The sequence below is a fragment of the Geotrypetes seraphini genome, chromosome 3 (assembly GCF_902459505.1).
Source record: "Geotrypetes seraphini chromosome 3, aGeoSer1.1, whole genome shotgun sequence".
NCBI lineage: Eukaryota > Metazoa > Chordata > Amphibia > Gymnophiona > Dermophiidae > Geotrypetes > Geotrypetes seraphini.
In genome coordinates, this window is record NC_047086.1 from 358,438,479 (window position 1) to 358,463,968 (window position 25,490).

The 25,490-nt window shown below is 40.5% G+C and overlaps 1 protein-coding gene across 1 annotated transcript in view; it reads left to right on the forward strand.

Annotated features, from left to right (window-relative positions):
• The window catches only part of LOC117357845 (mitochondrial amidoxime reducing component 2-like), a 44,650-nt gene extending 20,215 nt beyond the window's left edge, over positions 1–24,435 (forward strand). The window contains exons 5-7 of the mRNA XM_033939011.1: positions 8,606–8,667; positions 19,931–20,002; positions 23,077–24,435. Of these exons, the coding sequence (XP_033794902.1) occupies positions 8,606–8,667; positions 19,931–20,002; positions 23,077–23,203 (261 nt within the window). The 3' untranslated portion in view covers positions 23,204–24,435. The remainder of the gene's footprint in view (positions 1–8,605; positions 8,668–19,930; positions 20,003–23,076) is intronic.
• Positions 24,436–25,490: the final 1,055 nt, after the last annotated feature.

Here is a 25,490-nt window from a genome sequence, read left to right on the forward strand (position 1 = left end):
CTTGATTGGTCACCGTGAGAATGGGCTACTGGGCTTAATGGACCATTGGTCTAACCCAGTAAGACTATTCTTATGATGTCTCTGATCTCAGTGACTGCCAATTCCATGTTGTTCAGTTGATAGATGGACAGATGTCCGTATGATCAGTCAGTCTTTCATTCTTCTAAATACCTGGTACCTCTCTGTGGTAATGCAGGCGATTGTACCGAGGGTTGATTCTTAAGTCATAGCAACTATTTTTTTTCTCTCTTGAAAATGCGCCAACACTGGATATCTAATATATACGTTTGAAAGTGTGTGACATGTACTTCTTAACGTTGCCACAAGAGTGCAGCAGTCTCTGGTAGGGGAGAAACAAAAGAACATCATGGCATTTGAAATCACCGCTTCATTAACAAGTTTCAAGTTTATTAATAAATTTGATAAATCGCCTATTAGAATCACTAAGCGATGTACAAAATCAAAAATAGAGTATAATAAAAAGAAACAAACATTTAACAAAGTACTTTCGTCAAAAACAAACATGAGTTGGGAGGGAAAGGATAAAAGTTACAATTTTCTGGTTGGGGTAGAAGAAATGGGAAAAAACAAAATGATAAGGGGAAGTAAACCACAGCATAATTTGGAATCTCGCTAAACATTTAAATATTAAAAGCATCTTTAAATAAGTAAGATTTTAAAAGTTTTTTGAATGTTATAACGTCCTTTTCATTTCTAATATATTGTGGCAGGGCATTCCACCATAGAGGTCCCATCACAGAAAATATGTCTGCTCTTCTTGTACCGATAATTTTCAAAGAGGGGACTGTAAGAAGGTTTTGACCAGAAGAGCGAAGTGAACGTTGGGAAGTGTGAGGTATTAATAGTCTAGATATGAATTGAGGTTCGTCGAAGGCTAGAGTTTTAAAGATGAGCAGTATTATTTTAAAGGTGATTCTATGACCAATTGGGAGCCAGTGAGCATCTATTAGTAACGGTGAAACATGATCGTATTTCCTAGCATTATATATTAATTTAATGGCAGTGTTTTGAATCAGCTGAAGTCTCCTTTTTTCTTTCTGTGTGATGTTAAGGAGAAGAGCGTTGCAGTAGTTGAGTTTTGCTATAATTAATGAATGGATTAGTATCTTAATGGAATTAGGGCTCAAAAATTTGGCTATTGACCTGATAAGACGTAGTTTGAAAAAGCAGTTTTTAACAGTGAGAGAAATATGATCATGGTAGAGCAGTTTGTCGTCGATTACTACTCCCAGGATTTTGACTGTGGGGACTAGATTTAGTGGAGTATTATTGAGGGTAAATGAGTTTATCAGAGTTATGTCTTTTCTCCAAGTAAATAGCATAGATTTAGTCTTTTTTATGTTAAGAGCCAATTTGACAAGTACTAACTGTTAGCAGTTTCACTAAACCAAGCACACAATCAGTTTGAGAGTGAATAGGTTTAACTCTTAATATCCTTCAAAGCATTGTCATCTTGCCCGGTACTTGTGATCTGAGTTGGCCACTGTTAGAAACAGGATACTGGGCTTGATGGACTTTCGGTCTGCCCGAGTATGGCAGTTCTTATGTCTTAGTGTTTATCTGTATATGTATAAATCCATGCTTCAAAGATGAAACCAAAAAGAATTGACCCCAAGGAATCCATAGAGAAAAGAATCCAATGAAAACAAAAAAAAACCCCACTGTGGAGTGACAATGTTCCTGAAATGGACTTTATTAAAAATATAAAAGTTCCAAAAATACAATAAAGCAATCAACATGAAAATAAAATGATCCACATAAAAACCTAAAAGACCTAGTATGCTGAAAGCATAGTACCCAACACGGTCTGCGTTTCGACAAGATAGTCTTCTTCAGGGGTCCCTGAAAGTTCTATGGTGGTATATACGTGGAAAAACTGATATGTGGAAAGTCATAAGGAGAACACTGCTCTCATTGCTTTAGTTTCAAGCAGCGTTCTCCTTACGACTTTCCACATATCAGTTTTTCCACATATCTACCACCATAGGACTTTCAGGGACCCCTGAAGAAGACTATCTTATCGAAACGTGGACCGTGTTGGGTCCTACACTTTCAGCGTACTGCAGAGGTGTCAAAATCCCTCCTCAAGGGCCGCAATCCAGTCGGGTTTTTAGGATTTCCCCAATGAATATACATGAGATCTATTTGCATGCATTGCTTTCATTGTATGCTAATTGATCTCATGCATATTCATTGGGGAAATCCTGAAAACCCGACTGGATTGCGGCCCTCGAGGAGGGACTTTGACACCCCTGGCGTACTAGGTCTTTTAGGTTTTTATGTGGATCATTTTATTTACATGTGGATTGCTTTATTGTATTTTTGGAACTTTTATATTTTTAATAAAGTCCATTTCAGGAACATCGTCACTCCACAGTGTATTTTTGGTTTTCCTTAAATCCCTTCTTTCTGTAGCATCCCCTGCCCTGTTCAGCCCAGGTAGCAGTGTTTGTTGATCCAAGTAAAGGTCTGCAGTACTGTTAATTGCTTGGCCCATAATGCCTGCAATTTGCAAGATATAAAACCTTTCATAATTTGTTGTATACTGCACTAGCTTAGGATGATGCACACACCTTTAAATCAAAGCAGAATATACAAAATGCAGTTGGAGAAAACAGGTTGCTTTTGGCGTCTAAACTAGATTCTACCTTGTGTGAGTTACTGACCTACAAACGCATTCACTCGGCTGCCCCTCACAGTCTCTCCACTTATCTCCCCCTGTGTTTCCCCACTGTGAGCTCCACTCAGCTGATATGTCCCTCCTATCTGTGCCCTTCTCCCCCTCTGCCAACTCCAGACTCCGTCCCTTCTATCTTGCTGCGCCATATGCCTGGAACAAACTGCCTGAATCCTGTCTCTGGCAGTGTTCAAGTCCAAGTTAAAAGCCCACCTCATCGAGAGTGCTTTCAACTCCTAACTTCTCTCATCTTGGGTTCTTCATTCCCAACCCTATATGTCATGTCTGTCCAAGTTAGAAAGTAAGCTCTTCCGAGCAGGGACAGTCTAATGTACAGCGCTGAGTAGTAGTAGTAGGATTATGGCATTGTGCAACAGTTCTGGATGTTTCTTCCATACTGCACGATGCAGATGGTACTTCAGAAATGACTTGTAATACTGTGCATTCACAGTGTGTCCCTCATAAACTGGATGACACACAAGGCAACCTTGCAGACTACTTTGAAGGACTTTAACAGCTAAACAGCTCATTTATTTTATGAGGCGTTGGGCCTCATTTCTGTCTCACTCTGCTTTCTCCCTACTACTTCCAATGTCTCCCCTCCTAATTTCCCCTTCTCTTTTTGTTTTACTGTAAACTACATTGAAGCCTTTTGAGGCCTTCTGTGATATATAAAGTGAGATAGATAGATAAATAATGAATCTCCTCTTCTGCAGGTAGTGAAATCTAATACATCTTAACACGAGAGCGTGCTTCTTCCCCTTTGTTTAAATTGCAAGTGTAAGACTTTTCCCTGCAGGTGCATTAATCAACCATCTTTTATTGATGGGAAATAGCCCTGGTTTGACAGACCTTAGTAATGTAAGCTTTGTATTGAGTATCGGGAGTGGAGAAGTTTTATGACTGTTTCCCAAATGAAGATTTTTAAACTGCTCTGAGAGGCTGACATGGCAAAAACAGAGCAGTTTGGCTCAAACTTGGAAACCTGTGGCTTTCCAGTACTGCTTGTGAGATGAGGACAGGTTGCTCTTTCTGTCTTTGTCCGATGAAGGAAGATCAAGTCATAGTAGAAGTACTGCAAGGTTGCCACTAGAGGTCACAGTAGCCATTTTGGAAAGACAGCCACTAGGGCAGTGTCTCGCAAACTTTGTCGAGCTGTGGCACACTAAACTTAGTGGCCGTGGCTCGAGGCATCTGGAAGTGCATGGACGTCGACATGATGATGCAATGTGCATGTGTGATGTCATTGTGTCGACGTCTGTGCAGTGGGATGTTCTGGCAGGGAAGAAGTGCGGAGAGGCACGTCCTATAGGCAGTCAGCCGGTGCCTCTCCTCCTTCCCAGTGTCTTGCGGCACACCTGAAAGCTCAGGAGGCACACAGTTTGCAATACACTGCACTAGGGGCAGGAGTGAGTGGGCTTCACTCTTGCTCCCACTGCCTCCACTGGACCGCCAAGGATTGCAGGCAAGCTTGTGGAGAGCCCTATCCCGCATGTGGGAATGGGAGTGGGGATTGGGGTATCATGACAGGGGAAGGAGAATCAGAGTCCCTTGATTTGAAGGGGGAATCTGAGGTCCAAACCTATCTGCCTAGCTAAGCTCATTGATTTAGAGACAAGTTTTGAGCTGTCCTAAATTTTCCCCTTTAGCTATACAGATGCTGGCATAGAATATTGCTGGCATCCACATAACTGCCGGCTCCTCCCCAAAACCATCCCCGAACTGCCCACTTTTCTGTTGAGTGATTACAGCCCATATTCAGTGGCACCGCCAGGTTACATGCTGCTGAATATTGGTGGTTGGGTAGCTCTGAACAATTTAAATGGGCAGAAGCCTCTCCCGCTTGTTTAAATTGCTTTGGATATTGGCCCGAGCTATTGTCAGTCCATTTCAATAATTAAGATATCACCTACAAAATAAACTGTTGAAACTTTGAAAAGAGGAATTAAATGCATGTTCCCGATGAGGAATAGGATTTTGCAAGATGTAGGAGTGCCATCTACTGGTGATATGGATAGTTTATTCAATGACTGAACATTTGATCTTACCAAAAAGATATTTTATCATAGAATTTACTGTTGAGGCTTTTGTGAAAACCTTATCCACCCCTTTTTACTAAACCGCAATAGGGGATACTAGTGCAGGGAGCCGCACTGAATGCTCCACGCTGCTCCTGACGCTCACAGAAACTCTATGAGCATTCAGCATGGCTCCCTGCGTTAATAACCACAATCGTGGTTTAGTAAAAGGGGGGGGGGTTAATGAGTAAAAAAAAAAAAAAAGATATGAGATCAATAATCATCTGTCATTGGGTTGTCTTTTTTAAGAATGGCAATTGTGGTGGTCTAAATACATCCAGGTATTCAGCGTCATGTCCAGACAGTGGCGGGGACCAGTGGCGTAGCAAGGGTGAGAGGCGCCTGGGGTGGTGGCACCCCTCCCCCGCCCTCTTCTCCACCACCCACCCCTCCACGCTCCTTCCCCGCCTCTTCCCACTGCCGCACGCGTGTGCCGCTTCCATTGCCCCGTACCTCTGTAATGTTCATGGTGCGAGCAGCAACCCCCCAACTTGCTGTTCCTCCAGCATGGGCTTTTAATCTGTCATCACTTCCTAGGCGCGGATCCAAGAAGTGACGTCGGAAGAAGAGCCAACTCAGGTGTGACAGCAGGTTGGTGGAGCATACTGATAGTTCATTTGGGGAGAGGCACGTTGATGAGGAAACTGTTGGTTCATTGGAGGAGGGGTATGCTGACAGCTAGGAAACTGCCAGTGTAGTGTGGTGGGGTGGGGGCGGAGGAGGAGGGACATCACCGGGAGGGAGGGTGGTAGGAATGCCTGACACCAGAGGGGATATAAGGGGTAGAATATAAACCCTGAAAAAGGGGAGGGGTAAAAATGGTATCTCAGTTTATATTTGGATAGGTTTATATTCGAATATATATAACGCACCACGTGGATTTTAATATATTTGAATATTAACACCTACTCTTCAAGGTTGTTTTTTTTTTTTTTTTAATTCTATATTCGCCTTGCCTAATTGGAGGTGATTCTAGGAAAAATCTAATCTGTATGCAGGGTCTGGATAGGAGAATGAGTCTGCTGACAATTTTGTTGCTTTAACACTATGATCCATACTGATTACCATATACCAATATCTTTGTTCTTTTAACATTTGTCTTGACAACACTAACTTATGTTGGTCAGCACATAGTATATACTGTTCTATTTAAGCAGATGGATGATCCATTTCCCAGCACCCTGCACACATGCCGTCATCACGTATCTTCTGTATATAACGCATTGCTTCAGAGTAGTAGACTTTTGTTGCTCTCTTGTCAAGATGGTTGGTTAGGCATCTTTTGCGCACTTCTGTTGTTGTATTCTGTGAACATTCATTTAGGTCGCTTTATTTGTCGGATTTCTACAAGTTTATCTAATTTGTATGGGAATAGTTTGGTTGACCTATAACTACAAAAAAAAACACCTCTCCCGTACTTCATCAGAATCATTGGTCATCAAGTTTCAAGTTTCAAGTTTATTAGGTGACTTGATCAATCGCTTATTCAAATATTCTAAGCGATGTACATTTAAAATTTACAATTAAAATAACAAAAAAACAACAACAATATAATACATTACAATACATACAATATTAAATAATGGATTAAATCTTCTTAATTTTACATTAATAAACATCATTGATGTCATCATCATTGATACCATCATTTTAGCCTTACTCGGTTAAAATACTTACTGTAGTTTTGGATTTTACTGCCTCACCACAATATTACTGTAATTAAAGTCAGAGTATTCTTTTAAAGAATAAAATAGACCAGTACTATGATCAGAAATTACAGATGGATGTATGCGAGCGGGGTGTCTGGTCTCTCGGGAACAAGTTATTTATGTTGGCAATATTGTAAACACAGTACTTTATTCTGAATAAGAAGGTTCTATGTTTATTTCATTTGCACAAATTACGATGGCAATGTACACAACTTGTTAAAAAGTACTGTCTCGGTGAGGTCAAACATTTACCCTTTTCCCGCCAAAATGTTGACCCTGATGATAATGTGCACAACTCATCAAATTTGTGGTTTTTCTTTCCAATATGGCTAGATTGGGGTTGTGGGTTCAAACCCACGCTGCTCCTTATGACCCTGGGCAAGTCACTTAGGGCTCCTTTTACAAAGGCGTGCTAGGGCCTTAACGTGCGCTAGCCGCTACCGCCTCCTTTTGAGCAGGCGGAAAATTTTCAGCTAGTGCACGCTAATCCAGTGCGTGCGCTAAAACTGCTAATGCACCTTCGTTTAAGGAGCCCTTAATCCCCCCCCTTTGCCCTAGGTACATTGGATAGATTGTGAGCCCATCGGGACAGACAGGGAAAAATGCTTAAGTACCTGAATAAATTAATGTAAACCATTCTGAGCTGCCCTGGGAGAACGGTATAGAAAATTGAATGAATGTATAAATAAATAACTCCCCTTTTTACAAAACTGCGAATGCGGTTTTTAGCACAGGCCGGCATTCTGCGCTGCTCCCAATGCTCATAGGAACTCTATGAATGTCGGGAGCAGTGCCGAACATTTAGCGCGCTGGCCTGCACTAAAAACTGCTTTTGCGGTTTTATAAAAAGGTGGGGGTGGGGTAAATAAATTATTAGAACTTTTCATACAATTTCTACAGACCGCTTTTGTTACCCATCTTTACATTGTTGATCAGCGTATTTTTTAATGTATTGTCCATTTATTTCCTATTTTGGAAGATAATTAAGACACAGGCCACCTTTTACTAAACCACGCTAACGTTTTTTAGCGCCAGGAGCCGTACTTCTATGAGCGTCGGGAGCAGTGCGTGGCATTCATCGTGGCTCCCAGCGCTAACAACCGTTAGCGCGGTTTAGTAAAAGGGGGGCCACAGTTTTATAGCTCATAATTAGGAGGGTACACTTTTAAATAAAGAAGCTAAGTGCTTTTATCAAAAGAGATATATATGTTATGTTCTCTTAAGTGCTCCATATGGTCTTGAATACCCCTATGTATTTTTCCCTAATGCTTTTAATGTAATACAGAAATTTTAATTTTTGTATGCTCTTATATATTAAGCAAGATTTTAGGTTAATCTTTTATATATTTGTATATTCCACTTTGTTTATCCTTAGTATATTTGATCATCAGAATTTTTATAATATTTTTATGATTTATATTTGTATATTTATTAATTTTATTTTGTTTGCTCATCATATATTTTGTCTCCAATCCTTATTCACCCATTGTGGATTTAGTGGATATGTTTTTGATCCATTTTGTTTATGATCATTTCACATCACCAGTGCCCATCAATCTCTCACCATGCTCTTGTAATATTATGGTTTCCACTTCACCAATATTATCATTTTTGGTTCACTCTCCATTCTTTATCACCATCATATATCACATGTTTCTAATCTTTAGATTAATTCTCATTATTCTCCTTTTTCATGTCGATTTGTCACAATTGCACCTATCCATGCTCTCTCATCTCACATACACTCATCTTCCTCCTTTACTATTTCCCTTTAAGCTTATGTTATTGTGATCTCTCAAGGACTCCTGAGGAAGTCAGTTTGTCGAAACACAGACCGGATCGGGACCTTGTTGCTCTACACCATATGATCTTGTTCTGCATTGGAAGTTTTCTTTGGACAATATTGAGATGATAAACTTTCTTGTGTCATGCCGGATACTGGTTTCTCCTTTTCCCACTCAGTTGTATTGGCTTCTTCCCTTTTATTGTGGGATTTATTTTGAACCCTTTTTTGCGTGCCGATAATTTTGTGCAGGGAATGGTTTTTATTCCAGAGAGACACATCTAAAAATAACAGTGCTTAAAATGATCTGTGCCATTTTTTTTTTTTTTTCTCTTAGGACACATGGGATGAAATCCTGATTGGTACTTTGGAAATGAAACGAGGACTGCCTTGTGCCAGGTAGGACTCTGACTGTCATATCTGTCTCCTGAGCTCCTACTACAGGTAGGTGTTGAAGTAGGTGAAAAGGATAGATGCATTGACCTACCCCACCCTAATCGAAGCATAAGCTCTTGAGGTCAAGTCATCGAGGATAGATGCAGTGTGCGAGGTTAATAGTAAGGGTAAGGGTTATGTATTTGATATACAGCCTTTCTGTGGTATAACCAAAGTGGTTTTACATATATTATAGCAACAAACAAGTCACCTCAATGTTCCACTATGGCAGGAAAATCCAAAACAAAGAGTGGAACCGATGTTCTGGATCAAAGGTTTATTACAAATTGCAAGCAGAGTCTTCCAAGCCAGACAAACAGTGAAACTGGTTGCTTGATAGGTAATGAGAAAGTTCATTTCAACAATAGGACCTTACACAGTCCGTGTTTCGGCTAATTGATTGCTTTTTTCAGGGGTCCAGTGCTGTGTCTGCAAACTGTATTAAAAAACTGTAAAAACAGCAGTAAACGAGTGATTCTGCAAAATATAACAAAATTCAGTGCAGGTACTTTTTTCTGTCCCTAGAGGGCTCCCAGTCTAAGGGGCCCTTTTACAAAGCTGTGCTGAAATGTGGACTGAACTATTTTTAGCGTATGGGTTTTCTGCGCACTTTGGCCACCTTTTATTGTAGCTCTAAAATGGCCACAATTTGGTTTTTCCCGTTAATGGCCACATGCTAGTTTTGAAATTAGTGTGTGAGCTCTTACCGCCACCTATTATTTAGTGGTAAGGGCTCCTACGCTAATCGGTCAGCATGCACCAATGACCCATATATGGACATTCACTTGAGGACGGGCTGGGGAAGGCTGGGATGGTTAAAATGGGCTAGAGTGAGCTTTGATGGAGACTCCATTAGATAGAACCTAAGCACACTCCTGGGCAGAGCTTTGGGTTTCTGGCCCAGAAATATCTAAGAAAAAGGACCATTTAAATGAAATAATTAATTTATGGAGCATGTATGGTTAAGCAGACTGGATGGACCATTTGGGTCTTTATCTGCCATCATTTACAATGTTACTATGCTGATTAGCACAGGGCATGCCTACTCTCAGCCCTCAAAACATGGCATTAAGTTTCAAGTTTATTTATTCTTGATGAATCGCCTATTTAAATTGCTAGGCGATGTACAATAAAATAACATGTAATAATAAATGAAACAAGTACAATATTAATGGTGATATAAAAACAAATTTGTTAGTTAAAATTTAACACACTTAACAAACTGGGTGTAAACATAAGTTTAAAATAATTTGAGAGTAAAATATACAAGACCTGTGTGGTTAAGAGGGGGGATAGTTACAATTTTTGATAGAAAAGAAGAAAAAACGTAAAAGGGAAAAACAAAAGGTAGGGTATAATGGCTGTTTAAAAAAAAATAAAAAAAAAAATATAAGAATATAAAACTCAGTAATGGATAAAAGATAATCAAATTTTTATTTGTCCTAAGATTCATACGCATCTTTAAAGAGAAAGATTTTTAACATTTTTTTAAACAGTGTTAGGTCTTTTAGTTCTCTAATATATTGTGGTAAAAGATTCCAAGAATGAGGGGCCATAACTGAGAACATGTCTTGTCTTCTAGTTCCTATCATTTTAATAGAAGGCACTGTAAGAAGATTAAAAGAAGATGAACGAAGTGAACGTGTTGTACTATATGGAATAAGCCATCTGTTAATAAATTGGGGTTCGTTACAATTTAAAACTTTGAACACCAAAAACAATATTTTAAAGGTAATACGATGGCTTATAGGGAGCCAATGGGATTTAATCAACAGCGGGGTAACATGATCATATTTTTTAGCTTTGTAAATTAGTTTCACGGCGGTATTTTGTATAAGTTGCAGTCTTCTTTTTTCTTTTTGTGTTACGTTTATAAGGAGAGAATTGCAGTAATCCAATTTAGTCATTATTAGTGAATGAATGAGGATGTTAATGGATTCTGGTTGTAAGAATTTTGCAAGAGAGCGAATCAATCGAAGTTTATAAAAACATGATTTAACAATATTGTTTATGTAGTCGTGATATGAGAGCTTATCGTCAATCACAACACTTAATATTTTTAAAGAAGTGACCTGTTCTAAATTAGTATTGTTGATAGAGATTGGTGAACTCAAAGTTATATCTTTTTATCAGGGCTCTAATAATATTTCTCCCATCCAAAGCCCCATGAGTGTAATTCAAACAAATTTCAACTTTGCCTCAGGATATCTGTAACACCACTCGAGGCTCAAAATCTTTCACAGTCTCCAAGCTTTTTGTCTCCTCATTATGAGCCCTTACTGAACACTGTTTGTTCCCCCACTTTGTAATGCCAGTGTAAATAGAGAAGTTATCATGCCCCTCCAGGGGGGAGGTGTCACTAACACTGGAGGAGACAGGGGAGAAAAGGCAGGTAACCCCATTGTGCAAGCTGCCGGCTCAAGGAGCTGCTGGCAGAAGTGCAGGCTGCTGGCAGCAATAAAGAGGAGCCGGCAGCCGAGGCGGAGAGGGCAGCAGCGATGCCTGGCAAGAGGTTGAGGAGGAGTGAGGCAACAGGCTGCCAGCTTGGGAGGAGAGCTGGCAGTAAAGAATGGAGAGGCAGACAGGGAGATGGCACAGCACACTCCGGTGCTGTGGCAGGAAGGAGAAAGCCATCCAGCTGACTCCCCCACAAGCCTGGAGGGGTTGAGGGCCATGGGGAGAAGAGGGAGGCTAAGCTGGCTCAGGACAGAGCTAATCCCAGGGAGAAGGCGGGGCTTTAAGACCAACCAGAATAGAACAGCCAATCCAGTGGACTGGTGTAAAAACAGCCACGATCAGCAGCTAAAACCCCAGAGTGGCGTGAAACACAGCTAATCATGGGGCTCTGGGGAAGGAGCAGCAGAGAGAACCCCAGGAGAGCCTGGGAAAGAGAAAGGCAGACCAGGAAGCAGCTACGATGATAGGCAAGCCCAGGCAGGAGGGAGAGAAGCTGAGCCGAGAGGCAGCCCAGGACATGCTGGGAAGAGAGAAGCAGATGGATCATGGCAGGAGAAGAGCTTCAGGCTGGAAGAAAAGGGAACTGCAGGGTGAAAGAAGGGAGCTTCTGCTGGAAGAGGTGATGCCGACCAGAAGAAAGAGACTGTGAAAAAGCAGATGAGCCCTTGGCAGTGAGAGAGAGAGCGTCTGGATGCTGGAGGAGGGCTCTGCTAGCTGTTGTAAGAGGGAGATGTCTGGCCCGAAGAGGGAGCTGCAGGAAGTCGAGAGCGAGAAGACCCATCCACTGCCGCTGCTGGCGCTAAAACCCAAGTAGCATTAGTAAAAGAAGGGGGTAAGTGAGCCATGAACAGAAAACGTTTGGGAACCACTGCGATAGAGATTTAGGGCTCCTTTTACGAAGGCGCGTTAGGGCCTTAACGCACGGAATAGCGTGCGCTAGCCGCTACCGCCTCCTCTTGAGCAGGCGGTAGTTTTTCAGTTAGTGCGCGCTAAAAACGCTAGCGCACCTTTGTAAAAGGAGCCCTTAATTCTGTGGATTTATTTCAGACATAATTTCTAGGTTTACCAATTCGTATATTTCCTGATATATCTCAAATGACACAGAAAAGAAGGAAGGATTTTTTTACCTACCGGCCTAGAGTCCTATCCTTAAGAGCTTCCTTTATATTAAAATTTGCAGCAAAATGTGCTACGCTTGGTAGTAAATTTTTTTTTTTTTTTAAACTGAAGCAATTGCTGGATTTTATTGTGGCTAGAGAAGGGGGTGGAATAATAATTAGATCAATGGCCTCTTCTACAGATTAATGCGAACCAGCTGCTGACATTGTACCTCAAATTGCTGTCTTCCTTAATATATATAGAATTTACTTCTGTATTGTTGGTTTTACTTGGTCTCTGAAATATTGTGGACTAAATAATGAGAATTTCGGCCGCCGGTGCCGTTTGCAGCTCAACTTTTCTTCATCAGGGCAGGCAGTCCCTGCAGCAGCCCGACACTAGTCAGCATCAAGGAGAGGGGGCTTGGAGGACTCATTAAAAGTCCATCTAACTGCGGTACGCGGCCCGTGGTCACGAGCCTGGGGCCGCGAGTCCAAAGGGGCAGGACACACCCCTTATGAGCCTCTTCGGAGCCTGTGAGGAGTCGAGAGAAGGCACATTCTAATTCCTTCCACCATGGCGAAACTACATTCTTTACCTTCAGGAATGGGACCTTCGGACCAGTATCTTTTGGCTCCTTCTTTGCTACAGATGGAAGAGCAGGTAGCTTTAAGTGTGCAGTCTGTCTCCCTCTCCTCAGGAGAGCCGTCACCGCCTCCCCAGCCATTAACCTTTGCTGGAAGAGTAGAGACACCCTCTAAGGTGGAGGTTGCAGCCTCTTCCTCACAATCTTGTGATCAGACTGGACTTAATAATAATAATAAAAGTTTATATACCCCAGGACTGTGAAGTTCTATGCGGGTTTACAATGATTAAAAGATGGTACAAATTGAGTGAACTTAACAGCGTTAAAAGCTAGTGATTAACAGCTCTAGGGAACAGTTATTGTGGAGAAAGATCAGTCTGGAGGTGTGAGATCAAAAGGATTGAGTCCTCTTCAAATGGTTATGGAGTTAACCCATGATGTTCTCCCTAAGGACAAAGTTGTCGCTTTAAGTGATACATGGCTTGCTGTGAATAGAATTGAATCTTCATTGCAGAATACCGTTTCGAAATTGTGTCAGTTCTCCACAGATGCTTCAGTTAAAGTAAATGAGCATGAAAATCAAATAACAGAGCTAGGAAATAAGGTAGATAAATTGAATCATTCTGTGGGTAATTTACAGAGTACTTTTCTTGCTAATGTTAAAAGACAGTACAGTAAAACCTTGTATTGCAAGTAACTTGGTTTGCAAGTGTTTTTGCAAGACAAGCAAAACATTTGATTAAATTTTAATTTGACATACAAGCAATGTCTTCCAATACAAGTACATACAGTATACACACATCACAACTGAGCCGATGGCTCTTCTCACTCTCACTGCAAGAGTGTAGTGACTGTTCTAAACGAGCAAAGTCTGGCAATATGAGTACACACAGTATACACGCATCACATCTGAGCCTTTGTACAGATCCATGGTGAGACCCCATCTGAAATACTGTGTACAATTCTGGAGGCCATATTACCACAAAGATGTGCGAAGAGTTGAGTCGGTTCAGAGAATGGCCACCCGGATGGTCTCAGGACTCTAGGATCTCCCGTATGGGGAACGGCTAGATAAGTTGCATCTATATTCACTCGAGGAGCGCAGAGAAAGGGGGGACATGATCGAGACGTTCAAATATGTCACGGGCCGTATCCAGGTGGAGGAAAATATCTTTTTTCTAAAAGGTCCCATGGCAACAAGAGGGCATCTGTTGAAACTCAGGGGTGGGAAATTTCATGGTGACACCAGAAAATATTTCTTCACCGAAAGAGTGGTTGATTGTTGGAATAGTCTTCCACTGGAGGTGATTGAGGTCAGATTTTAAGAAAAAATGGGATTGGCACGTGGGATCTCTTCAAGGAGGGAGTTAGGGGGTGGAACATTGGTATGGGCAGACTAGATGGGCCTTGGCCCTTTTCTGCCGTCAATTTCTATGTTTCTATGTTCTAAACGAGCGGGGTTTGCAATACAAGTACATATAGTATTCTGTATTAAAGTTTTTGGGTTGTGGAACGAATCGTCTGAGTTTCCAGTATTTCTTATGGGGAAATTCGCTTTGCTATACAAGTGCTTCGGATTACAAGCATGCTTCTGGAATGAATTATGCTCGCAAACCAAGGTTTTACCGTATAAGATGGAAAGAATGGCAAATTATATGAGTCAGGAATGTTCGTTTCCTCAATTTCCCTTTCACACACTACCTATCTCCATTGGAACTACACTTCTCCCTCCGTATCTGCGGATTCGCTTATTTGTGATTTTTCGGCCGCTGACTCCGCCCCCCCCAAAATCACATCATCATTAAAGTACTTTTTCCTTTTACTGCACCGTACTGAACCGATAAAAAAGTTTATTGCTTACTATTAAGTCTGAAAATCGCTGCTTATAAACTTTCTCCCACAAATTCGCTGCTTCCATGTTTCCCAGTGTGCACTGAGAAAAACGCTGGGAATCATGGTGAGCGGGAACCTCCGGAGGCTTACTGCCCTCAGAAAGGTGCGTCCCCACTTCCCCTCTTCCACCACAGTGCAGTTACTGGCATCATTTGCATGTCGGAGCGTAACAGTTTCCCAGGGAATCGCTTGTTGCGCTCGGGAAATCTGAAACAGAGTGCCGCTTTGGGTACCGGCAGAAGCTTTTCTTCTGTCCCGGGTCAGAGAGGTTCCTGCTAGAAGGAGCTTTTCCTTGCTCTGATTCTCCCTTGCTTGTTGCTTTCTTGGTTGGGGGTCGAGGAGTGACTGGTGATAGGAGCTCAGTTTGAGAAAAACTGTAGCAGTAATAGTGGCTTGTTTAAAAAAAAACTGCGAATAACATTAGAAAAGTTATTCACGGTTTCAGTACAAAAAAATGAGAGCTTTTTCTAAAAACTGCGAATAACGTTAAAAAAGTTATTTGCGGTTTTCCCATATTCACGCCTGTGTTGTACCCGCATCCTCAGTGAATACGGAGGGAGAAATGTAGTAAGAATGTATACGAGGGAGATTTTGCAATATGCTAATGTGGACACATTTGAACCTGATAACCTCTATTACATTCCGAGGGCTTCCAAGGAAGAGATAGATGAAGGGGAAATTGATAAATTAGTTTCACCCGATAGTTTGGATTTATCTCAATTTTTGGAGTCATCTAAAGACACAATTACAAAACAGGCTACACTCTTGGTAGTTTTCAAAACGGAGCTAGAGAAGCAAACTATTTTGAAGTTATATTTTACTAAAAAAACAAGCTCTGCTTTGTGGCCAGCGAGTGATGATTTTCCCTGATGTCTCTAAACAGACTCAATTCAAAAGGAAGCAATTCCTAGAGCTTTAGCGGTGGGTGTGACCTTTTTTTTGAAATTTCCTTGTAAATGCCTTATCTCATATGTAAGTGATAAATATGTCTTCTCAGACCCAGGCCAGTTAGATCAGGGATGTCACAGTCCCTCCTCGAGGGCCGCAATCCAGTCGGGTTTTCAGGATTTCCCCAATGAATATGCATGAGTTCTATTAGCATATGGTGAAAGCAGTGCATGCAAATAGATCTCATGCATATTCATTAGGGAAATCCTGAAAACCCAACTGGATTGCGGCCCTCGAGGAGGGACTTTGACACCCCTGAGTTAGATAGTTTTCTAAAAAATAAACCAGTACAGATAGTACCTTAATATTTTTATTCTATTTTTCTTATTAGGGAGGATAATTGACAACTTGTAAAAATATATACCACACTCTGCCTGCCAAGAAGTTTGATAGTTTTTATTTACTGAATGTAATCTGCTAAAATTGGTACTAGCAGATAATGTGAACTAGATCAGTGATTCACAAACCCTGTCCTGGAGGACCACTAGGCCAATTGGGTTTTCAGGCTAGCCCTAATGAGTATGCATGGAGCAGATTTGCATGCCTATCACTTGCATTATATGCAAATCTCTCTCATGCCTGAAACCCGATTGGCCTGGTGGTCCTCCAGGACAGGGTTGGGAACCACTGGACTAGATCATTGAATTCTTAGTTTCTTTAGATTGTATTATTGAGCATTTTCTTTATGCTGATGGCTGCAATTGATATTCTTTTATGTTTGTTATATAATTTCTAACAAATTAATAAATAAATTATTTAAAAAAAAAATAATGAAAATTTCTTACAGTTAGGCGATTTGTTTGTTTTTCACCACAAATTTTCTTCAGAATTTATGAATCTGTATTCAAGTATTGCATGCTTGTCCTTAAGTATGTAAACCTATAAACTAAAAAAAAAAAAAAATTAAAAAAAGAACATTCCCGGAGTCCACAGTGGTGTGCGGTCAAGGCCTTCAGGGGATTCACCCCAAACCTTAAAGGCCCTGAGGGCACATCTCTGAATTTTATTGGTTGAGTACTGTAGGCAAAAGGCAGATGCTGTCCAGTCAATCAAATTCAGATCAGTACTGTCAGGGCTTTCAGTGGGGTTCAGAGAATCACCAGGCCAAGAGCCCTGCGTTGTTGTTGTTTTTTTTTTTTTGGGGGGGGGCGGGGTTATAGTTCACTTTTAGTTTGATGCAGTTTGACTGGTTGAGCAGACTGCCTACTCAATAAATCAAACTGCATCAAACAAAAAGTAAACAAATAAAAAAGCAGGGCTGTAGAACTGGGGATTCACTGAATCCCCTGAAAGCCCTCACTGGACGCCACTGTGGAAGTGAAGGGAAATGACACAAATTTAAAAATTCAGGCTGCCAATCTCTAGTTCCCTTTTTTGGGGGTGGGGGTAAAAGCACTCACCGTGGGAAGGTGAAAGAGGTCATTCAGAAAGTGCAGTGTGTCATTGCTTAAGTATGGGTGTTTAGGGCCAGAAAAACAGCCTCAGAGCGAGATTCTAAGCAGCAGTACTTAAGCAGCTTTCATGAGCAGAGTCCTGAGGTTCTGGGGATGCAAACAATGCAGGCATGCCACTAAACGCTGAGGAAGCATAGCTGAAACATGCAGGGCTTGTAATATTCTTATTGCAATTTAGCCAGCCTGCCTCTCCTTGAAAACTAATATGATTTTATAAGCTTTTCATATAGGCTAGGCAGTGAATGCATCTAACCAGAATGTTCCGATGAGGAGAGACAGACTGATTTCCTTCTGGTTTGGAAACTGAATTTAATTTAAAACACCTTTTTATAATTGTTTTACATATTAGATGTATTACAATATTCAAGATATTATAGAATATGAATATAAGAATGATATGTTGTACTTAAAGTGTTACATGTAGGAAAATCAAGTGTGTATTTATAAGATCATATGACTTTTTCTGGTACACTTGTTGTAATATGCAAATTTGAATAAAGAAATTTAAAAAAACAAAACAAAACACCTTTTTACATCACTTTTTTAAAAAAAATTTAAACAATCAATATGAACTAACATCAATAATAAATAATAATAAAACCCCTTCCATATATTGACTGGAATAGCAGTTCAACAAATAACATACAATTGGAAAAATTATGACAGGTTAAATTATACCTTCTGGTGGAATTCTGTATGCCATATATATAAAATGGATCGTACATTAGCAACACAGAGAGGTTATTTTGGTAAGTTTCAGAAGATCTGGGGACCATTAACAGACTTCTGTAATGATTGATATCATTTTCCCATAATAAGTTATTTGTTAAGAGGGGATGTGGGTGGGTATTATTTTATTCATCTCATAATATATAAGAATTTATCAATATTTTTGTTGTATTTGTATGAAAATTTTTTTTAATGGGAGCGGGGGGGATGGGTGGGTTTTCAACTTTAGTAATAATTGTTATACATATTATGTATTACATACTTTTTCAAATATTATAGTAGATGACTATAGAATGATATGTTGTATTTACAGTGACATGTGAAGGAAAATCAAGTGTGTATTTTATGAGATCGTATAACTTTATACGATACACTTGTTGTATTATGAAAATGAATAAACTTTTTTTTAAAAAATAATAATAATAAAACAATAATAAAATCATTAAATGCATGCAAAATAAAAATTAAAACAAATTAACCAGCTCCCTTACCTCCTAATCTGTTGGTCCCATCCATCCTCATTACACAAATATAATACGATCCACACTATATTGACATAAATAATTTACTCTTCAGCAGGGATATCTTTTTTATTAGCTCTGAGCAGTTTTACCTTCCTAGACAGACAGAGTGGCTGGTGGCATCTTAAAGATCAACCAGTGTATTAAGGGATGGTGTGACTCACGCTTCAGTCATTCTTTAAGGCTCAGTTAGTCTTTAAGGCGTGTCGGTCAGTCTGTTCCCCCATCCTGGAAGAGGGGTAGCTATGATAGTTGAGAGAATCAAAACAGACTGAGTTACATGTTTATATTTATTAAAATCTTTACATACTGCATATACAGCCCAAAAGGATTAAAGCAATTTACAATATAACTGAATCAAAAATTATGAAAAGAACTTCATTTAAATAGAAAATGAAAAGAAGAAAAAGAATAACATTTCTAATACATAATATCCTATAACATCCAAATGAATAAATACAATTTAAAATTATTAATACAAATTTAAAAATTATAAAAGTATATAAATGCAGACTGCAGTCCTGAATTCATCTCATCAATTATTTTTTTTTTATAAATCTTTATTCATTTTTAAAACTCACAAAAAGTGTAACATAAAATACAATCATTTTATACTTTAACATTACTTAATATATAATCAAATTTGAACTCTCATCAAATATTCCCCCTCTCTTATATCCAACAATTATTCATAAGCGAAAGAAATCATGAAATATTCCCACCCCACCCTGGACGTCATCAATTTAAAAAGGCCAGTTGAAAAAATATGCCTTTAAATGTCTTTTGAAATTTTGAAAAGATTCTTCCTTTCTCAATTCTACAGGCAAGCTGTTCCATAACATTGGGACTAAATAAAAAAATGCACAATTTCTAGTCGAGGCAAGATGAGCCTTTGAAATATGGGGAACAACTACACTTCCTCCTCCGTATTTGCAGTGGTTAGGGGTAGGGCTGGCCTGCGAATATTAAAAAAACTGCAAATAATATTCGGGCTGGTTCTGCCCCTAACCCCCGCTTCCCCCGGCTATTTTAAGCCCTGAAAGCCCCCCCCTTAAGCCTTACCTGGTGGTCTAGCAGGTTTTCAGGCAGGAGCGATCATCCCATGCTCCTGCCCCGTGCAGATTACTCACAGGAAATGGCTGCCTTGAGCTCCCGTAGTCTCTCGAGCCATTTCCTGTGAGCGATCTGCACAGGGCAGGAGCGTGGGAAGATTGCTCCTGCCCCAAAAACCCGCTAGATCACCAGGTAAGGCTTAAGGGGGGGGGGCTTACAGGGCTTAAAATAGCCCAAAAAATGAAAGTGATTTTTAAAAATTTAAAACCGCGAATAAATGAATCCTTAGATACAGAAACTGCAAATATGGAGGGGGAAGTGTACTCTGTTATCATTTTAAATATCTTAATAAATGCCTAGGCGCATAGAATAACACCAAGTTAGAAAGATATAACAGTTGTAACTCAAACAATGCTCTATGTGCTGACATCAAAATCTTAAATATGATCCTAAATTCCATCGGTTACATGCCTTTATGCTCTTTGCAGGTGTATACTTACTACCGTAGACCCAGACACAGGGATCATCAGCAGGAAGGATCCGTTGGATACCCTGAAAAGGTAATCTAGACCAGTGTTTTTCAACCTTTTTTGGGCAAAGGCACACTTGTTTCATGAAAAAAATCACGAGGCACACCACCATTAGAAAATGTTAAAAAATTTAACTCTCTGCCTATATTGACTATATATAAAGTAATTCTCTTGAATAGGAATCAAATAAACACAAAGAAAGTATTTTATAATTACTTTATTATGAAATAAAAATTATAAAATACTTTATTCAGTGCGAAACCTGGGCCTGTTTGGCTGAACACAAAGCTGATATTCTGGCTGGAATCGAAGAAAGACACACACGTAGCTCTTCGTCAACAGCTCTCAGTCTCTCTCTGTATTTGGTTTTTATAGCATACAAAAATAGACAAATATACCCTCCATCCTTTTTATTAAACCACAATAGCAGTTTTTAGCGCAGGGAGCTGCGCTGAATGCCCAGCGCTGCTCTTGACGCTCATAGGCTCCCTGCGCTAAAAACCACTATTGCGGTTTAGTAAAAGGTGACCATATTGTAAAATATAGACAGCAGATATAAATTCAGAACTGTGCATAGTAAGTGAAGGGAAGTTTTCATCTCTGGGAATTTACCCAGTTAACTATTAAGTTATTTGGGCAAATTCCTTTGAAAACTGTGGTAATACTGCCTCCACTTTGCTAAATTTAAAATAAAATCATTTTTCCTACCTTGTCTGGTGATTTCTGGTTGCACTTTCTTCTTCTGACTGTGCATCCAATCTTTCTTCCCTTCTATCAGCCTGTATGCTTTCTCTCCTCTACACCTCATTCCCTCCCCCAACTTTTTCTTCCTCTCTCCCTGACCTTTCTTTCTTTCTTTCTTTCTGTTTCTCTTCTTTCCTTCTGTTTCCCTGCCTGCCCCCTTTCTTTCTTTCTCCCTGCCGTTCCCCAAGCCACTGCCACTGCCGCTGCCATCGGGGGAACAGGACCCACCAATGGATAACAGGCCCCAAAGCCGACGCCGACGCATGCTCTCCCTGACTTCAATTCTGCAATCGGAGAGGAAGTTCCGCCCAGCCAGGCAGCGATTGGCTGGCCCGAACTTCCTCTCCGACTGCAGAATTGACGTCGGGGAGAAGAAGACTTATCGGCTCGATAGATTAGATCGCCAAGACAAAGTGAGTCTTGGGTGATCGACTCACTTTGCCTTGGCGAGCTACTGGCGCCCCTGCCTCGGGCCCCCTGTCAGCTCCGGGCCCGGCGGCCCTGCGGCACACCAGGCAACATCTCGCGGCACACTAGTGTGCCGCGGAACAGCGGTTGAAAAACACTGATCTAGACCTTATCTCTGATATTAGTACACATTCTTCTTCAAGTTGTTTTCCAGGTCAAACAGTTGCCCAAGAGCCAGGAGATTCCACAGCTGTTGTTAGCTGGATTAAGGGGGGAAAGCATTTTAAGCAGGATTAGGATATATTGCTTATAATTTGAATTTCCAGAGGTACCTGTGCTGTTTTCCTAATTTAATCCGCATTTGCTTTCGGAGTACGGGTTCTACCTTTAAGAAATTTTGGAAAGGGAAAGTGTGTGTGCAAAGCTGGCCTAAAGTTATCTGATGCCTTAGGTCAGGGGTAGGCAATTCCAGTCCTCGAGAGCCGGAGCCAGGTCAGGTTTTCAGGATATCCACAATAAATATGCATGAGATAGATTTACATCTCAAGGAGGCAGTGCATGCAAATCCATCTCATACATATTCATTGTGGATATCCTGAAAACCTGACCTGGCTTCGGCTCTCGAGGACCATAATTGCCTACCCCTGCCTTAGGTGAATCTTCAAACATGCACCTCCCTCCAGGATTGGATCAGGTCCCTGCCTCCTACATAGTCCAGCATCTCCCCTCCCCCGAGGTGTCCAGCATTTCCACTTCTCCTTCTCTTCAAGGTATCCAGCATTTCCCCCTCTTCCTCCCTCCCTCCTTCTCTCCTGAAATATCCAGCATCTCCCCTTCTTTTCCCCTCTCTGTCCCCCAAGGAATTCAGCAGACTTGGATATTGTTGCTTTCACAGAGACATGATTCAGTGATTCCCATGGGTGGGACGCAAACATAATCTTTTTAGGAAAGACAGAGATGGGCAAAAGATAGAGGAGTAGCTCTCTATATAAAGACCAATATCCAAACGAGTGAAATGCAGGGGAACCGGAGGTGATATGGATCGCTCTGAAAAGAGAAGATGGATCTTCTATCTACCTGGGTGTGGTCTACAGACTTCCAGCTTAAGCACAGCAAACCGATAAAGCTCTAGTGGCAGATATACAAAAGTTGGGAAAGAAAGAGGAGGTGGTGTTGTTGGGTGACTTCAACCTGCTGGATGCAGACTGGAAAGTTCCGTCAGGAGAGTCGGAAACAAGTAGAGAAATCATGGATGCCTTATGGCGGTATAGAAAAATAAAGTTATTATTATTATTATTATTATTTCAAGGGGCTCTGCTCAGATAAATGGTGACAGAACCCTTAAGTCACTTCACTGGCTCCCTATCTGCCATCGCATACAGTTCAAGATCTTATGGCTGACCTACAAGTGTGGTCATTTTGCTGTCCCTCAATATCTCTCCTCGCTTCTCTCTCTTTATACACCTCCCAGAGAACTCCGTTCCTCAGATAAGTCGTTCTTAGCTTTACCCTGCTCCTCCACTGCCAATCCCAGACTTCGTTCCTTTCATCTAGCTGCCCCCTATGCCTGGAATAAATTACCGAGTTTGTCCATCAATCCCCTTTCCTTCTCTTGTATAAAAGCAGACTGAAAACCCACCTTTTTGATATAGCCTTCAATCCTTAACCCTACTCCCCTTCCCTCCAACCCAGCCAGCTGATTAGCCATTCCCCTTAACTGTATCCATGACACATGTTTGTCTGTCTTGACTGTTTAGATTGTAAGCTCTTTCGAGCAGGGACTGTTTTCTTATTCTTTGTGATTCTGTGCAGCGCTGCATGCATCTGGTAGGGCTATAGAAATAATAGTAGAAGTAGATAACACACTCTTTACATATCTTAATCAATCTGCTCTCCCTGAGAATGGGGCAGAACACTTTGTTAACAGTTCTCTTGTCTCTGTCCTCCTCCAGTTACCGTCTCTGTGATCCCTCTGAAAAGCACCTTTACAAAGAGGCTCCTCTATTCGGGCAGTTGTTTGGAATCCTAAAACCTGGGACCCTCAAGGTTGGAGACCCTGTATACAAGATAGTCTACTAGAAGAAGAAAGACTTGGCGGGCACTACGTTGAAAAGATGGATGGGTGGGATGAATGTTTTATAGCTGGGTAAAATCATTATGTTATAGGCCACTCCAGAGGACATAAAGATTTGTTTTGTTTTAATGTTATGGCATGATCAGAAGAATCATGAGGCAGTGCTGTGATATTTTATTCTAGGTTTAATTACAGTGTTCTCTTTTTTCATATGGATTTGGGTGAGATGGTCAACTGGGTGGTATATCATATGAACTATTCTATGGTATAATTTTAGTGCACAAACGGTGCTTAAATTTAGGTATTAAAGCTCTAGAATGAGGAGGATAATAATGTGCCTTAAAACCCATATTAAACATTTACCCCCTTGTACAAAACCGCGAAAGCGTTTTTTAGCGCCAGCTGGCACGCTGAATGCTCTGTGCTTCTCTCAACACTCATAGAGTTCCTATGAGCGTCAGGAGCAGCGCAGAGCACTCAATGTGCCGGCTTGCACTAAAAACCGCTTTCGCGGTTTTGTAAAAGGGGGGGGGTTAATGAGCCTTTTACTACAGCTTACCATGTGCTAACAGATATTAGCACACACCAAATGCGGCACATCTTATTTTATACCAGTGGGCCACGTGGCTCTGAGACCCGGATTCTATAAATGGTGCTAGTGTTGATTGGCACGGTTTATAGAATTGTGCCTTTGGGAAAGGTAGGCGCCAGAAGTGTAGGCCAGGGTTTTCAATTGCGCCTGTGAAGCTGCTTTGCAACGCCTAATGCTACTTCTGGTGTGCCTAAAGTGATGTTAGCTGCGATTCTGGTGCTTTTATTTAGGCGCAGGTAGGCGCCTTGAAATTTGTTTTAAGGGTACTTTTACTGTTTTACAACAAGTATAGTAAATAAACTCATATGAACTTATAAATACACACTTGATTAAATCTCATATAACACTTTAAATATAACATTTCATTACAAATTAATATTCTATAATATTTTGAATATTATGTAATAAACCTAATATTTAAACTATTCCTATTAAATAGAAAATCCTCCCCTCCCATCCCTCCCATCACATTATTACATACAAGTACCATTACAATGAAACTATTGATATAATCATATATTATGAAATAATAAAAAATAACCCCCCCCCCCATATTTCCCCTCTAATCAAATATCTTATCTTGGGAAAAGTTTATCATTCATTACAAAAATCTGTTAATGGTCCCCAAATGTTCTGAAATTTACCAAAATATCCTTTTTGTGTTGCTATTGTACGTTCCATTTTGTATATATGACATACAGAATTCCACCAAAAGTTATAATTTAACCTGTCATACTTTTTCCAATTGTATGTTATTTGTTGTATTGCTACTCCAGTCAAAATAAATAAAGGTTTAAGGGTACTTTTAAATGGTGTTTAGCACTTAACTATGGTGCTGGCAGGGAACCTATCCACGCCTAAGTTAAGGCGACTTTTTATAGAATATGGGCCTTAGTACAAGTCCGTTAACGTATGCTAAGCTTTAATAAAAGGGCTCCTTAGTGCACATCAGTAAATAGACCTCTAAATTTTTTTATTTGGGAGGAATATATGGAGATGTAGGTGTAGGACTGGTCAATATTCAGCAGCATAGCTGATGTTTTTTAATAGTTGAATATCTGTCGGTTTGAAGTTATGCATATTTTTCAATAGCATTTACAAGTGCCACTGAAAAACCACATATATTTTTATACATTTAACCAGATTTCACAGCTCGATGCCAACCAGTCTTGATTCTTCCTCTTTTTACTGCATCTGCTCATAGCCTTCCATCTCTTTCCCTTACCCCAGACCTACTATTCCCCTCACTGTTTCTTTCCCAGGTCTCCTAGTAACTCCTTCTTCTTTTTTTGTCTCCGAGTTCAGCATCCCCCAATCTGTGTTCCTCCATGGGTCCAGCATCCTCTTCTCTCATCCAATATCTTACGTCCAGCATCCTCTCTCTTTCTCCCTAGCCCTCCTCTTCCTAGATGATCCAACGATCTCCCCTATCTGTATCCTAAATTGTGACACCAAGGTATACAATTGTCCCCTTTGTGTGCAGTGGAGCTTAAAGTCCTTTCTGCCGAGATAAGAATCAAGGCCTTGAGGACAATATTAAAAAATACCTGGAAAAGTTAGAAGCTAAGGAAAATTAAATGGAAGGTGTTAAGGTGATGAATACCACATTGATTAAGGATAAATTAAACAACAATAGAAGGTTGAAATGTTGAATCTTAGGGTTTTAAATTTTCCAGAGTTATTTGGGTTTCACTGCAAGA